Genomic DNA, 16,029 nt, shown 5'->3' on the forward strand with positions numbered 1-16,029 from the left:
TCAGAATTGAAAAAAGTGGGTTGGAACATGACGAACTGAGAACTGAACAGTGAACATGACGACTTGGGACTTGACCCTCGACTAGCAGACTTGGACTCGGACTTGACTCTGTGGTGAATTGAAAATGAGTGAACTCGAGTCAAAACTATAAATATGAGATTGACTTGTGACTTGGTTACAGCCCTGATTTACACACTAGCCCAAAAAGTCAGATCAGTCGATCAGATGTTTTCGTGCCAATGGTATTCACACGTTAGGGCTATGTCTACATTCAAAGTAGATTTATTAACATTTAGTATCATAGTGCAAGCTGATTCTTGCCAAAATTAGCTTCCTTTCACACCACTCGTGAATCTCAAACATGCGTAAACTCACGACTTTTCATTTTTTTCTTCCCGCCGACCTTTGAACTCCTGCAACAAAAATCTTGACATTAACGAACAAAATGACCAGGTAATACAAAGTCGAAGCGACTCACATCTGTAAAGAATCTTCGAGACCACTCTTAGACGTGTCATTTTCAAAGTTTTTGACCGGGGTGGCCTCTCCATCATAAGTCAAATCCAGCTTGCTTGCATATGGCGTTACTTCTTCACAAACTAAAATGTGTAGTTACATGAATTGGTCATACAAGTGTTTTAGTTACAGCTTCACTGAAATATAGCCATCTCTGGTCGCCATTTATCGACCTGACCAATGACGTAATCGCTTCTACTATTCCATGTGAGATTAGCATTGCCGGATTGATTTATGAGGACCATGGAGGTTCACTTCTCGGTGAAAATGCCGAAAACCTGCGTTTCCTGAGCTACAATATACAGCGGTCAGACAGGAAGTACTTGCAGCTTACTTAGCCGGAGTTCGCTTGAACATAAATGCAGTTTATCTGGGGTATATTTCACAAATTTTTGCCAATAACAAGAAGTTCTAGTTAAAATATGTAATATTTTGATATCAGCAAAAATGTATGATCTGCGATATCAGTATTAGCTCGAAATTCTGACATCAACCGGACACGTACCATTTAGCGCTTGCGTAACTTTGTAAGCCAAAATGAGACAGATATCAAAACTTGCCTTTGTCATAAGCGGACGGATCTAACACGGGACTGTCTTGAAGCCATTCGGGTATTTGCTTGATAGACAGTAACTTTGAAGAATATATATCGTCATTGTCCTCTCCGTTTGACACTTCAGTATTATTCTGTCGTAAAGATTAGTGTGGTTTGAGACAAGTGTTTACCAACACAAACCGGCAAATTCAGGAAAATCATCTTGGCATAACGGTTCGTGACGAATCTAACCTGAGGTGGCTTCGCTGCCTGTTCTCGCTTATCAACGAGATTAACGCTTGAAAATAGAGTAGCTTCCATCTCTTCAGCCTTCACAGCATGTTTCAATACGATATGCAGTCTCAATGATTCCAGTAATGGAAATGCAACGTTACATCTCTTGCAAAGGAACCGATGATCACCAGCTTCGCACACGACACGCTTTGCGTTAGCGCACACTTTCTGAATGTGAAAGCTCTCATAGATTATAAACGATAGGAATTCGCAGCACGTTTCATGCTACAAGGAAATGGTGAACAGTGACGTACAGATGCACTTGGTCGAGTTGGCTGTCTTACTAGAGATACAGGTTCAAAACTATACGAGCTATCGCAAATTTCTGCCGCAAATTTCTGCCGATGAATCTAATTAAGGTGTTTACGTCTTGATAACGGCAGATGTCAAAACTACATCAAATGAGCAACAGCAGGATAACAGGCATTATTGAAATATGGTTAAAAGAACAAAGTAGCTAGATTGCACCAGTTACGGAATGTATTTCAAAAAACTTACCTCGGCAAGATAAGGAAACATTTTGGCGGAAAAATCCATTTCGGCCATTTTACTGAACACGTCATGCTGGCTCTTGACCTACAAAATGCACACATAATATTATTATCCACTATCGGAAGTGGCCAGCAGTGGAGAGTCAATGCAGATTAAGCCTGCCAATTAGACAAACACTACCAGGGATCAGGTGGACTTCAAAGATTTATTAATCATCATAAGCATCAGAAGAGTGAACAATTTTGAGCAGATATTTGCAAAATGCCAGCCGGCGTAAAGTCATAGTACAAGTGGATCTGAATTGTACCTCTGCTTATGAAATTTTGTTTGGAAGTATAAAACTGTTCTACAGATACTCTATTCACTTCGTGATCATCTCATCAAATAGCTTAACATGTATTGCATACTATTTGGTATCATACCTGGGTTTTGCCCGCCGTGACTTTGTGTTCTACGACATTGTGCATCATTAGACCCTTTCTTGACGAAAAAGTTTGATCGCACAGGTTGCAACTATGAAAAAAACATCGCTCATTTAATACACAACCATACAACATTATCAAGTTGAGGAGTTTAGCACTTAGGGATTGAAAGGCATGGTCTCATCTGGCCTTGTGGTTCGCAATGACATAAATCACAAGAGCTAACAAGGATAAGTAATTCTGTACACAAAAGATGCCATAGGCATTCAGGATACCAATGTAGCAATTATCGAGGACTAATGGTGTTGTATATCACTGATATTACAAACTACAAACATCAGCAACAGACATTAGGATGACAAACAAAACTAAGGAGGCTTGGAGCAATGTTCCCTCTCATTTTTGATGAGTCTGCGCACACTCACCAACTCACTGCGAAGACCCACCTTCGGACAACAGTGTGTAACGACTAAAAAAAAGGTCATCACTTCAGATTTTTTGTGCGCAACTTAGATTTTCTGTGCGCACGTGCGCAGCTTAGAGGGTACATTGCTTTGGAGCAATTAAGGTAAGGATCTGTAATTGGAGTTCGGTTTGCTCTAAATACTGATGTCGATTACACAGTGCTTTTCATGACTCCACGATTTTCCGCAATTGCTCGAGGCGTTTCCTCACCTTGTCGCAGAAGAATCTCCTGCATTTTCGCTGTGAATTGCCATGTGCGTAACGCGGCCAAACTTGGAAATGAACGTCTTATTGCAAATGTGACATGCCAGGTCTTCATTTTTTGTAGCAGATTCCGATTCGGGCTCGGATTCACTTATATTGTCTAGGTCTTCGGGAGAACTCTGGTCGTCTAGCGATTTTGTGGACTCAACATCAGATACCTGATAACAACATTGTCAGCATTGACTCTATCACCATGCAAGCCTGCTTTTACCTCTTTCACAATCTTAGATCTTTGCTGTAATCGCGTGGCGGAAGTATCCGACAATGTTCTCGACGAAACCCCGACTAGATCCACATCAAATTCTCGAAATTTGTTGGGAGTTCGGATGTTCTGTCGCGAAGACCGAATCTTATTTGCGATAGAGTGCGGTTTAGTTTGCGACTCGTCCGGCCGATCCTTATATTCTTCGCGAAAGTGGATGCGGACATGACTGAAAAATGTCTCGTGTTACGACAAAGGAATCTGAGACCTGTTTAGGTTAGGATCTTTTGATGAATCAGGAGATTACGAAAACACACAAATCGATGGAAAGTCTGAGAAAATAAGGAATGGTTACAAGCACAGCATAGAGTCGCTATGAAATCATTTGGCAATGAACATTGGCAACAGATCATCAAATACTCTACAAAGCCACCAGCGTTAGAGATGCAAGTTCCAGTTGACAACCGCACAGATTAGCAAGAGATGCATCTTACCGAAACGCTCTTCATACCCTTTCCTGCTCTGTTTTAAGAAAGCTAAAAAGTACTACAACATTGCTATTTAGAGTCTATGAGATGTCCCATGACAGCTCAGTTCGAAGTTGATGCATGGAGATGGAATGTGAATTCCCACCACTCCCCATTCACTGGAGAAGAAAGCAATATTTCCACCCTCTTACAAGTCTACACTGACAGTGAGGTCACTTCACACAGTATGCTGTGCATTCAACGATTGCCTATTCTTTATTTTGATTATTGTAGGCTTATTGGGAGGAAGCAAAAGCATCATATGTCTACATCATAGTACTATTGAAGTACAAGTGATCCCACAATGAAACACAAAATAGCAGGTATAAAGAGTATTTCGCCAAATTGCTACACTGTCATGGGTATAATACTAGTCTACTGATCAGGTTATGTCTTTGACATTCTGATTTTATCTTCCTACCGCCAAGACATGTATTTTACTTGTGCTGCGCACATCCTCAATTATCTTACCTAAATATTTCTAAATTATTTGTTTTGGGGGAATACGAGTTCACTGTATTTTATTTCTGTAAGGCTGGTGGGGTTTATGGGGTATATCTTATCACAACTGCAGGCTGATGTGGAAATTCGTTAAGGTCTCCACTCCACCAAATTGTTTCAACACCTTCATATTGTTGCAATCATAGGATGGCAAGAAACCACCACCACGTACGAGTGGTAATTGAATAAAAGAGGAATTATAACAATTGTGAATAGTATATTCATATTGAAATGAACCCGGATATTTTTGGCTGACACTCGTCAGGGGTAATCGTCAGCGACTAGAAGAGAATAGGTATCAACAATCCTATCACCTAATATAACGACACCAGAATGAAATTTCGAATAATCAGAGCGAAGAGATCTCTTGAGCCTAACGCCTGTCTTTCTTTTAGGGTTTGTTCTTTTTTTCAGGAAATTGAAAATGTCCTCAAAGGACGCCTAAATGTCTTCCTTTTTGGCAATTCGTCCTTTCCAGCTAGGTTATTGGACAGAATCAACTGAAAATCTGCATAAATGACGAGGAATAGGTCATGTGGACGTTCGAGTGGGTCATTTAGGAGTCTATTCAAAGTGACGACCCTTTTTTAAGTCAACACCGCAGCAGTAACACAAAAAGTGGGCAAATCGGGAGTTGAGCCAAAGTGATGACCTTTTTTTTTGGTCAACACAGCAAGATTTGTAGTAAAATTTTAAAAATCAGTTGATTTCGATGTCCATAAACTAACTTTTATCAATTTTAAAAATAGTCCTTCTTTCATAATTCCGAAATATGGTAACCCTACCTATATGCAATACATAAATATTACTATCTCATGAAAATAGACGGGTTACAGCAGACTCTTACCGGTGCATGTTCGAGTTGGTTTTGAACCCAGCATTACAATGTGGGCAGCGGTAAGGCTTGTTCTCTGAATGAGTGAGTTTATGCCGGGCCAACGACAGAGAAGATGCCAAGGTTTTCCCGCATTCATCACATTTCACCACACTTCTCCGGCCCGGCCTCGTCACTCCTTCTTCAACCTCTTCTTCAGCAACCTCATCGCTGCAAAATAGAAGGCACAATCTAAGCAATGAGTAGGGTTACTGGGAGACCTTGTTTAGCAATGAGAAGATGTGTTTCCTGTGACACTTTAAACTGACCACAGTGGAAAACAAAGATTACAAAAGATCTATGCCTTAAAGACAAGATATCCTATATTTGATGTGATTAAAACCAATTTTGAAACTAGATTTGCAAGATGTGATATTATTAAGTAACGGCAGTGGGCTACATTCCAGGTCCAAGAATGATGCAAATACGGCCAATAAGGAATTAATAGTTTGAAAGCACTTTGGTGTGATAATTTGTTCCGGTAGTCTACTTGAGTAATTATCACTGGTGAAAATTATGAGTAAATTCACTTTCGATGGTTTAGAAGTTTATTCAATTGGTAAGGAACATTGAGCATAGGATAGGAGGTCATTGCCATGGCGTTGAATCTTTTAAAAAATCACTCATAATGCAATGTTAACCAAAGTGTGGTTCCGGCCCTCAACAATTTCATCTCTTTGCTCTCAATTTAAGGGAAATGGTACATGAAACTTCAACATTACTTACTGTACCTGAATGAATGCATCGAGGGGATTAATTAGATTGACCGAGGCAAGAAATCAAATAGTTGGGAGTGCCAACTCGAAATATTGTAGGTGAGTGAAAATGGTAGCATTGCAAAGTACAAATTTTCAGGTAGGATCCACCGACGCTGGGTCGAGGCAATGTTCAAGTGAAGTGAAAACCTTTTCCTTAGTAATGGACCCAATTGTCACGCAAATATCGACAGTAAATCCGGCATGGTGCAGACTTGTTCACTTGTAGTAACCAGATAGTTCAGCATGACATCACTTTGACAAAATTAGTAAAAGCCAATTCCTGCAGTAACTATGTATTGACAATCCCACCAACGAGCTTTTTAATAAAACTGATGGAAGATGATTGCATTTAGTTCCTTCCAACACTGCACTTAATCCCACTGGGTTGTTTTCAATTTCAACCAACGGATGAGCTCAAGGAATATGATTAATCATCCTATCGAGGAGTAAAACATGTAGCTAGTAGGGTGTATTTAAATATAATTCAAAATAAATACACCAATTAAGTACAAACACGATAGTAGACTTGGAGCAAATGATCCAGCCATAGCATCAATCAAACCTTATATCTTGATCGTTTGGAACGTCTGGAGATTCAATTTCCCGAGCCGATGATCTGCGATTTGTCACTTTTCGTTCCTTCTTAGCCTCAGGCTCTTTATCTATCATCAACAGACATATTAAGAAACCAGAAATAGAGATTGTTAGGATCTTCAAGTGTAAAAAATCATGCAAGGGCGGTAGCCGTTGAAATTAGCCTGTCGTCATGGGCCATCCATTCCCGACACTGCATGAAACAGTAGAATAACCACAGATTTGCTGCGATGAAATACCATCCTATCGTGTCATGCACATCAGAGAAGAGAATGACCATGCAGATCCAGGATACTTGAATAGAATAGAATAGCAGCAGATAATGGCATCAGAGCCAGAAATTTGCCTCATCTATTTCAATTTATAATGGTAGACGCATTCCAGATTTTAGCTTTACCATTCAGTGATGTGTACTCTCTCAATAGTCACGATGCATGCTGGGATGATTACGGAAAACGAATGGTATTTCAGAGTAATTAAAAGTTGAGGAACACAGATCAATGTGAATTCAATTTTAAATGACAGGGGATATATCTAGCTTTAAATTGATATTTTCGATTTTATCAATATTTTTTCAGACCTGCATTTTTATCATGATATTATCGCTTCAGGTGAATTTTATCATATTGCTGTGTTCATTGATTCAGGATGAAAAAAAAGAGTCTTGCGAATGTAATGATTCGATTCAAACCTCCAACGAAAATGAACTTGAGAGTCGGCTAATGTAATCAGTAGTTGCAAATTAGCATGATTTTAATGTAAAATTATAGAAAATTGTCACAGAATGGTCACAAGATAAGTCAGTTGACTTACCTATTTTCAGACCTGAATTTCAAACAATTATACAAGTTATAACTCATAAAACTATTCCAAGCATCAAGTCTTACTAGTCGCTACCTGAAGAATTGGTGGAAACTTTTTCATATGACGTATCGTATCCATGGTGACGTCACATAGACGTTGACGTCGCGATATTAAAATTAGTAATTACCACAGGAAATGAAATAAATAAACTGGTAACACCCACTATCACTTGTGAATCTTGGCAAGGATTGTGATCGTGTCTCTGTGTTAAGTGTCAAGATATTGATTTCAAAATTGTGACGTCATTTTGGTTAGAAATGTCATCATGCGTCCCCGGAACTTATTGTCTTTTAAAATTTCATGGTTATTGCATAAGTATAGCACTATGTAGTTCATTGTATTATGGTGTCACTGTATCATCTATTACGCTAATTCCGTAAAACCATTATACAATCGCGATAGTATTATTAGTAATGGACATAATCACTCCGCATAACCATCACAATCCTTACGGCAAGGCGAAACCCGAGATTCGAAAGCACAGAAATTCAGGTCATAACGTAGGATCGCCATCATTCAACATCCCGGCACGAGACATGCGGCGAGTGTAACATAATGGCTACGGGAAATAATTACAGTACCGTCGGTCGCTGCGGGCGTACAGCTATCAAACTGTCACGCGCACGCAACACGAATACGACGCATGAATAGAGCCAACGCAAGATGCTGATGACGATACATTGATTCACCAACGAACGAGGTCTCGGCATAGTCAGTTGCTCCTACGATTCAAGACTAGGATGAATTACTTCTATTGACTTTTAGCTCTGCGCAAACTGCGCTACACAAACAAGAGAACGGGTACACCAGCTCCGACTATTTATCGGTCTCCTGGCTATCAGCTTTCGGAGTCTATGGAAAATCACTAGGCGTGCGACGCCTCTTGGCATCGTTTCCCGTTTCAACGAGGCCAGCTTCCTACAATCGAACGAACGCATTCAAACTGTCGCATACTTCGACGGCGCTTGTCGTAAAGATGTGTTTGATCACGAATACCAGAATCCGTTTTGCATTTGAATGTAAATCAGTGACATATGATACAATCGTTTCGCGATATTGATCCAGCCCGATGCGCTTGATGTCAAATTCCTCTTAGCTTTCCAACGCACGCGAGACTAGACTACAAAGTGTGAAGCTCAATTTAGAGCGATGTCGTTATGTCCACTCAGCATGAACTAGTGCGCTGTATTCGTGGATATAGTCTGTTGACAACTGCATGGATCACTTTATCTCACAGCGCATAGCGTTGAAACGAGCCGTTGATTCTCTCACGAGACCGATTGCTGGGAAGTTTCCGTTTGAAACCTCGCGAAATAGCGCTACTACACCTTCGCACGATTGGTATGGGAAACAGCAGTTGCGTTGCGAACGCTGTTCCATCATGAAAAGGTGCCTTTGGTTACACAAAGGATGATATACACGCTGGCGGTCTTTGAAAGAATGTCTAACACCATAGTGAAATAAATTCACAGACCGTTAAGATTCAACGTACCTTCGACTTTGAAAGGTTTCGTTTGTTTCCTTCGCGACATCTTCTATAATATTCGCGTGCGCAGCGCAGTACCACCGCTCTTGAGTGCGCTGATTCGGCAAAGCTCATTCAGCGAAAATAAAGGCGTCTACCAAGCAAGCGTACAGCACGAGACGATCCGGCTTCCTCTTCAACAGCGTTCTCATCGATTAGTCAGACATCGAGCGAAGTGTTGAGAGGTGGCTGGCAGCCTTTTACGTGTGTGCTTCTTCTTACTCGATGCCGTCCAAAAGCTAGCGTAGTCTTTCGCTGACTATCATGTGTTGGCGTCCGTTTCATCGGAATCGAGAGAGGTAAATAGAGAGAACATCACAAAGCAGCTGAGCTCAGCCGACGGCGTAATTTGCCATGAGTGCCTTTGTATACAATACATCATCCAAGTCGAGCTCCTTTTGTATTATTTTTTATCGTGCAGAGAGAGGCGATCAGTGTAATATTAACTGATTTATCTCCCTTTCTCTTCTTTGGGTAATATAGATCCCGGCAAGTCTCAGATGGAGGAGCTCAAATAAGCCAACATGCTGATTGCTGAAAACATTCTTCCTTAGACGGAACTTTTATTAGGTTTATTTGGCTTATGATCCTAATTAGAACCGAAAGATGGATGATGTGCGTTGCTGAAAATATCCTGCTCATGGTGATACGCGAAATTACATACCTGTGAACATGATGAAGCATATATTCGTGGCAGTGTAAATGTATTGATTAATAATTATGCATTGTCCATGCGTACGCAAACCAAAGATTCCGACAGCAGAAGTTGTCAAACGCTAACGGTTTTAGTTCTAGCTGATGACTGATGGCTGGCATGAGTTTACTGTTTCGCTTGATGTGAATGCGTAGGATGTTTCAAACTTGGATAACACACATAAAAGAACTGATCAAATCGTATTTAACGCGATTTATCATCTATCTCATCCAAGCTTCTTTTTGAACGTTGATGCACGGCACGTAAGCTATTTGCGCTTACGTTACAAAAATGTTGAAGATATGCTGGCAAAGTCAGCTGTGGGAAACGGCGCTTTAGCCACTTACGCTGTGCAGTCAAGTTTACTAGACTTTGGGATTCGCCATCAAGATAAAAACATGTCGGTTGGCAGGAATACAGTCGTAAATATCATCACGAGACTCCCGAATGTAGTGAGAGGTCTGTTATCTGCGTATTTCATTGTACAAGCTGTTTGCGAACGGACGCACCCGAGCGCATGAGAAACGAGGAAGGCAAACAGCGAATCGTTTCCAGATCACACAAAGAAGCCATATACTCGAGTTGTGTTTCAAGCGGACGTCCTTCGTACGCGAGCGATGAGTAAATGCGTATCAATCGAACCTTCACTTGAGAGATAATTCGTCTGCTATCAAGCGAGAGTAATAAGGAATTCGGAAAGGAAATGCTGCACGGCGCTAGAATGAAACATCCGCGATTCCACGATTTTGTACGTCCGGCCGATACAGAATACATCGCCCGTGTTCACAAGCACTCTTGGTTCCGCGACCACGGCGACGGTGCTGTGAACATCGTCTGCAAGAAATACATGATCATCTTCAAGGCTATGTAGCCTACGTAATAGCCAGCGGCAAAAATGAGTTTCCTGGACTAATAGATGTCCTTGAGATGCCATGACACGCAAACCATTTCTCAAGATACGAAGCGATACGAATTAACACAAATTGCGCTGGCAACACCCTGAACAATCAGAGACTGTTTGGGTAGCTTACGTCTTGGCCATCCAATGCGACTCATAACTTTATTATATATTAGACTGATGCAGAATACTGGCATGCAGTCAAGCGCACATGTACCATAATAAGTAGGGCGATTTGTTGAGTAAAACGGAAGATTTTGACCTAAAAAATGAAAGTTTTGACATTTTTGACCTAAAAACACTTCTTTTTGACATTTTTTACCTTAAAAAACTTAATTTTGACATAATTTTGCCCTCATGTAAGTAAATCAGGTGTTTTCGCACATATGTTAAAATTGTAGGCCTACTACTTATCTTCATAGCTGGTTGGAACTGTCTGTCTTTACGAAGTAGTTTGGCCTGAAAAAACTTTTTGACTTATACTAACAAATTTTTACATGAAAAATCTTTATTTTAGCGAAATCTGGACCTATGAAGAATTCCAGTAGTTACATCACGCATTATGGTAGAGGTAGCCTAATTAAAATTTGTTGTGGTACGAAGAACGATACTTTCCTACATCCTCGGATACACAGTGTGTTGCTTCATTCTGACAATGTCTACATCACAATTTTTCATCATGCACTTCTTGACATAAGAACCAATGCCCATTGTCCACGCAGTCTTGGTTCAGTTAGGACAGGGTTGGCCAGCCTTTCTGCTATTCACAACCGCATTCCGATGACCTACGTAGCCGCAGTCCAGAACATAGTCGCAATGAACTGACTGGACACTAAATACCATTGCTAAAATGTCCATTTCTGGTTAACTCTGGACTAATCTATTTTTTAAATCGTCTTACTAGCCTACGCATCGAAATGGCCGGTGGTCATGTAATGGCAGTTACTGGGAGTGGTTATTTTTTCAGATTCACAGATGAATTTCGTCATTAATATTAGTAGTTTCACATATTATTATCAAATATTTATCCTTTCTCGGCCCATGTAATGAGATTCACCGGTAGAATTGATGGAGGTAGTGTTTTCGAAAATTTAGGGCAGGTTATAAATGATGATGCATATTCGGGTGGGCCAATTGTTATTATAGTTACTTTGCTGCATGCTGTTATTTATTCTTGACCTCCCATCAGGATTGTCGGTATAGTGGTAATATATTGGAATCCCCCAAACGTACCAGAAACAAATTTCTTTCGTGACGAGCACACGATTCTAAGTTGGTATTTCTATATGGGGAGCATCATTTTCCTCCGCTGTTCATATCTGTACTCTGGGGCTCAGATTGCAAAGGGGGCTACTATATCAAAATCGAAAAATGAAGTCGCACTGAATCGCGCCTAGCGCGAAGAAAATTTCAAGATCAATTAAATGTCTCAAAGAATAATTAATCTCTCAATAAATTGTGGAGTCAATTCGTAAATTCAATTTTCATGTCGACGGCCGCCAACACATGCTAAGTGAATTACGTGTCCACGGCCGCACAAATTTCCTTCTACGGCCGCAGGTTGCCCACCCCTGAGCTAGGATTTCCAGTACGTTGAGCTAACACCTTGTCAACCTATTTGTTTCATTTGACCGTTTATGATTCACAATGGGCCGTCTACAACGGTTTATGCTACAAGATGTAAAATGTCATGGACATTGCAAACATATACTAGGGTTACTATATATTTTGAGATCCTAAAGATGAGGACACTTTACACAAATTGTGAAAGCTGCAGCACTGGACAAGAAAACTGGTGATTTTAATTTTTTTTTTCAACCGATAGTACTGTGATGACTAAAAAATGGTCATTACTAGGGCGACTTTTTTGACATGTAAAAAAACGTCAAAATCTTGTCAAAATTGTAGCGTTAAGGTCAAAAAATGTCAAAATTATTTTGCAACCTGCATTTCCTTTGTATCGTAGATTTTGCACTGTTCGTGAACTTATCATTTCACATTTTACAGCTTGTAGCTTACTTCATAGGCCTACCGTTGTTGACGGCCCATTATCTGCTCATTACGAAGCATAAACATTCAAATGAAACAAATAGGTTGACATGGTGTTCACCGCAATATCCTAAATGAAGCAAGACTGCGTGAGCATTGCATGGTTCTTATATCAAGAAGCGCATGACGAAAAATCGTGATGTAGACACCATTGTCCGAATGAAGCAACACAGTGTGTCACCAGCAGTGTATGCACATTTCACAACTTCATTGTTGTCAGCCAACAACTGCTGCTGTTGAACGTTTTTTTCTCCATTTTTGGCAGGCTACTTAGTAAGGACAGACAATTCCAATCAGAAATGAAGATAAGTAGTGCAATTCTAACATTATGTGGGAAAACACCTAATTTGCATGCATTAGGTCAAAATTTGGTCAAAATAAAGTTTTTTAAATTGAAAAAATGTCAAAATTTTGATTTTTTAGGTCAAAATTTTCCTTTTTCAAGTAAAAAAAAAATCGCCTTAGTCAACACTTTAACAATAGACACCCGATTTACCCGATTGTTTTACGAAACTCTGACATTCGCTGCGTCGGGTCGCGATTTTGGTCGCATTTTCATCCTTTTTATAGTAAAAGAGGACACATTCCGGAAAAAGAGAATAGGCGTCCTCTAACTCCAAGGAAACTTTCTATTTAGCTTATTGAAAAAAAAAGTACATATCCTCAAAAGAGGACGTATAGTAACCCTATACGCTATACCTACCTACATCTACGATACAAACGAAATGCAGGTTGCAAAATAATTTTGACTTTGTAAACAATTTTGACAATTTTTTGACCTAACGCTACAATTTTTTCATAATAAGTAATATCAGCTAAAACGAGACAAAAAGAAAAACAGGCTCTAGTCTACATGGGATAAGAGATTTTAGTTCGAATTAAGAATTTTCTTCACGTGTGGCGCGATTCAGGGTGACCTGGATTTTTCGTTTTTGATAATAATGGTCTCGCAATCTGAGCCCACGGTACAAATGCGAACCGCAGAAGAAAATGATGCGCCACATAAAGAAATACCAAGTTGGAATCGCGCGCGTCTCACCAATGAAAGTTTTTCTGGTACGTTTGGGTGGTTCCATTCCACGATATAATTTGACTATACCTTAGGGTTACCATATTTTTGTAACACAAATTCCGGACGCTCTTTAGCGCCTACTAGCGAATTTCAAAATGAGCTATGAGCACATGGTGGATCAATATGACATCACACCAGCAAAGCCTTGTCTATCGATTAGAGCCAGAGGTGGTCGCGATCCGGTTCAGGAGTATGTGGTTGTGTGTTGTAAGTTGTAACCAGGGACGAAGCCACATTTTCAGCCCCCTTCCGCCCAAATAAACACTGATCTTGAGTCCAAAGTAGGGTAATCGATGCAACTTTTGAGGGCCTACTATATATATAGATACATGTGATCGTTAAATGATTTGAATGAAATATGTCAATAATATTGGTTCTTTCATATATTATTATATAATTTGATCCTCTCTCCGCCGACATGGTCAGAGTTAGCGGTAGAGCTGGTGGAGGATGATGACTTCGAAAATGCAAGGAGCGTAATTGTACATCATATGGTCATGTCCAAACAGCCTCAACCGACTCCATGAATATACCGTTATCTTGTAATTGCGATTATTTCTGTAACTGAATGTTATTTTTATCTATTTGTGATCGCAGCTTTTGCGAGGGTGGTAGTCTCTTTATTAAAACCAATATATGTGATACTAAATCGCGCGCAGCGCGAAGAAAAATTTCATGTAGCATAAATCTGCCCTAATATAATATTTTTCATGTTGATTCAGGAAAAAATTATGAGCTTACTTCAAAATTCCGGACATTTAGGCATATGTTAGAAATTACTGCCGGACGCAGTTTTAACAGTGAAATTCCGGACGTATGGCAACCCTACTATACCTATATTCCTGATGGGTGAAGAAATAACAAAGTTATAATAATAAAAACCGGAATATGCATCATCATTAGTTTTATGACCCCCTCCATCAGCTTTACCGGTTAATCTGATCACGTGGGCTGCGAATGGCGAGCGATGTAGCCTATTTGATATTATTAAATGAAACCTTCCATATTATCGACGATATTCATTCGCGAGATTGAAAAACAAATTGCGTTCAGCTCGACTAGATAACGAAATCCAGGAACTGTTTCTAGTATTTAGCCTATACTGACAATTATGGAACATAGCCTACAACCCTACATAGTAAGCCAGAGCGGCGGTGTTGCTTCTGCAATTAGAAACATTTATGCGCAAGGATATCTCAAGAAAACACGATGCGAGGTTCCCAGTAGCCAAAGCAACATGAGAATTTGTCATCCAGATGGTCCATGACGACTCTCCGCTGGTAATGCGACCGTATGCTATATAGCCGATGTAATCGAAATACGGCCGTGAATAGCAAAAATATTGTTCACCCCTGGATTAGTCCCGCAACGGAATCGGTGTAGGCTGTAATGTCGCAGGGGTGTAGGAGTTTTGAGTAAACGTTGAAAGGGTAGCCTGTAAAATGACGAAAAAGGTTAAAGAGCACTGAGCTATGGCACAGCTAGGAAAAATGCAAGTTATTTCAGATGTTGAAATATTGCCGCCCTCATTCTGCTGTTGCGTCGTAGGTCCGCATCCTGTAGGCTACTTCTCAAATATTCGAATTGGATTATTCCGGGCGGACCGGATTCCGAATGTATTTATGTTGGTAACGGATTCGACATAAATAAAGTATCTGATGAATCCGACTATCTCTAGCAAACATTCTCATATGATATTATCCAACACATTTATAGAAAGTAGTCGGAAGACACCCAATTTGGATTGACATGAATTCAGTGGCCCAAACCTTCCCAGATCAACAGGCGTATCCAGGATGCCGAAGCTGCGTTTCTTTGTGCACGAACCGCAACGACACGTCATTCATCGGGATTTTCGACCCCACCCACCAAAGCATTTCGACAGCTCCTAATATTCATGCAGGTTACGCTTATAGATCCATACTCCGCCTGTAGTGGCGGGAGCTTCACAATTGCTAAGTAGGGCTCTTCAAAAATGACTTTTTTTCTCAAATCGTACTGGCTACTTGATAAAATTGTTAGGTTACCTAATTTAAGCCTACACACAAAATTTGGTTCAATTTCAGCCAGTAACCGCTTTGCTACAGGAGAAGAAAGTTTATATTTATTATATAAAAATAAATAGTAAAAAATTTGAAAATTTTCAGTTCAGCCCATGAAAGTGTTAGGTTGTCTATAGAAACGATGCTCATTTTTTTTGTATGTGCCCGACGTGGGCGTTTATTTCTAAAAGGACTTATTGCAATACAAGATATTTCAAATATACATGGTCATAAAAACAGTTGTGAAATGACAATAAAATATCATCGGCACAATATAAATTCATTCCTTCGCAGGTTCACTTCTGCTTCGGTTTCATCGTCTTCACTCGGATTATCGTCATCAGATTCATCATCGGCCTAGTCCTCTCCTTCAGAAACAATGCTCACCAAATTTGGCTCAATTCCAACCAGTGGAAGCGTAGTTATTGCCGTCGAAAAATT

At 40.1% G+C, this 16,029-nt stretch overlaps 1 protein-coding gene across 4 annotated transcripts in view; it reads right to left on the reverse strand.

The window, feature by feature from the left end:
* LOC145452657 (uncharacterized) overlaps positions 1 to 9,198 on the reverse strand; it is a 30,339-nt gene extending 21,141 nt beyond the window's left edge. The window contains exons 1-12 of one of the 4 annotated variants that reach the window (XM_080330829.1): positions 8,801 to 9,198; positions 7,258 to 7,269; positions 6,413 to 6,512; positions 5,066 to 5,263; positions 3,200 to 3,419; positions 2,935 to 3,146; positions 2,260 to 2,350; positions 1,844 to 1,921; positions 1,304 to 1,513; positions 1,077 to 1,203; positions 479 to 599; positions 376 to 413 (exon numbers count right to left, since the gene is read on the reverse strand). In XM_080330829.1, the coding sequence (XP_080186955.1) occupies positions 376 to 413; positions 479 to 599; positions 1,077 to 1,203; positions 1,304 to 1,513; positions 1,844 to 1,921; positions 2,260 to 2,350; positions 2,935 to 3,146; positions 3,200 to 3,419; positions 5,066 to 5,263; positions 6,413 to 6,512; positions 7,258 to 7,269; positions 8,801 to 8,840 (1,447 nt within the window). In that variant the 5' untranslated portion in view covers positions 8,841 to 9,198. Of the gene's footprint in view, positions 1 to 375; positions 414 to 478; positions 600 to 1,076; positions 1,204 to 1,303; positions 1,514 to 1,843; positions 1,922 to 2,259; positions 2,351 to 2,934; positions 3,147 to 3,199; positions 3,420 to 5,065; positions 5,264 to 6,412; positions 6,513 to 7,257; positions 7,270 to 8,782 lie in introns of all 4 variants that reach the window. The other 3 variants (XM_080330831.1, XM_080330830.1, XM_080330832.1) reach the window with 3 other exon arrangements.
* Positions 9,199 to 16,029: the final 6,831 nt, after the last annotated feature.

The sequence above is a fragment of the Botryllus schlosseri genome, chromosome 12 (genome assembly GCF_051294905.1).
Source record: "Botryllus schlosseri isolate E-star chromosome 12, Bs_hap1, whole genome shotgun sequence".
NCBI lineage: Eukaryota > Metazoa > Chordata > Ascidiacea > Stolidobranchia > Styelidae > Botryllus > Botryllus schlosseri.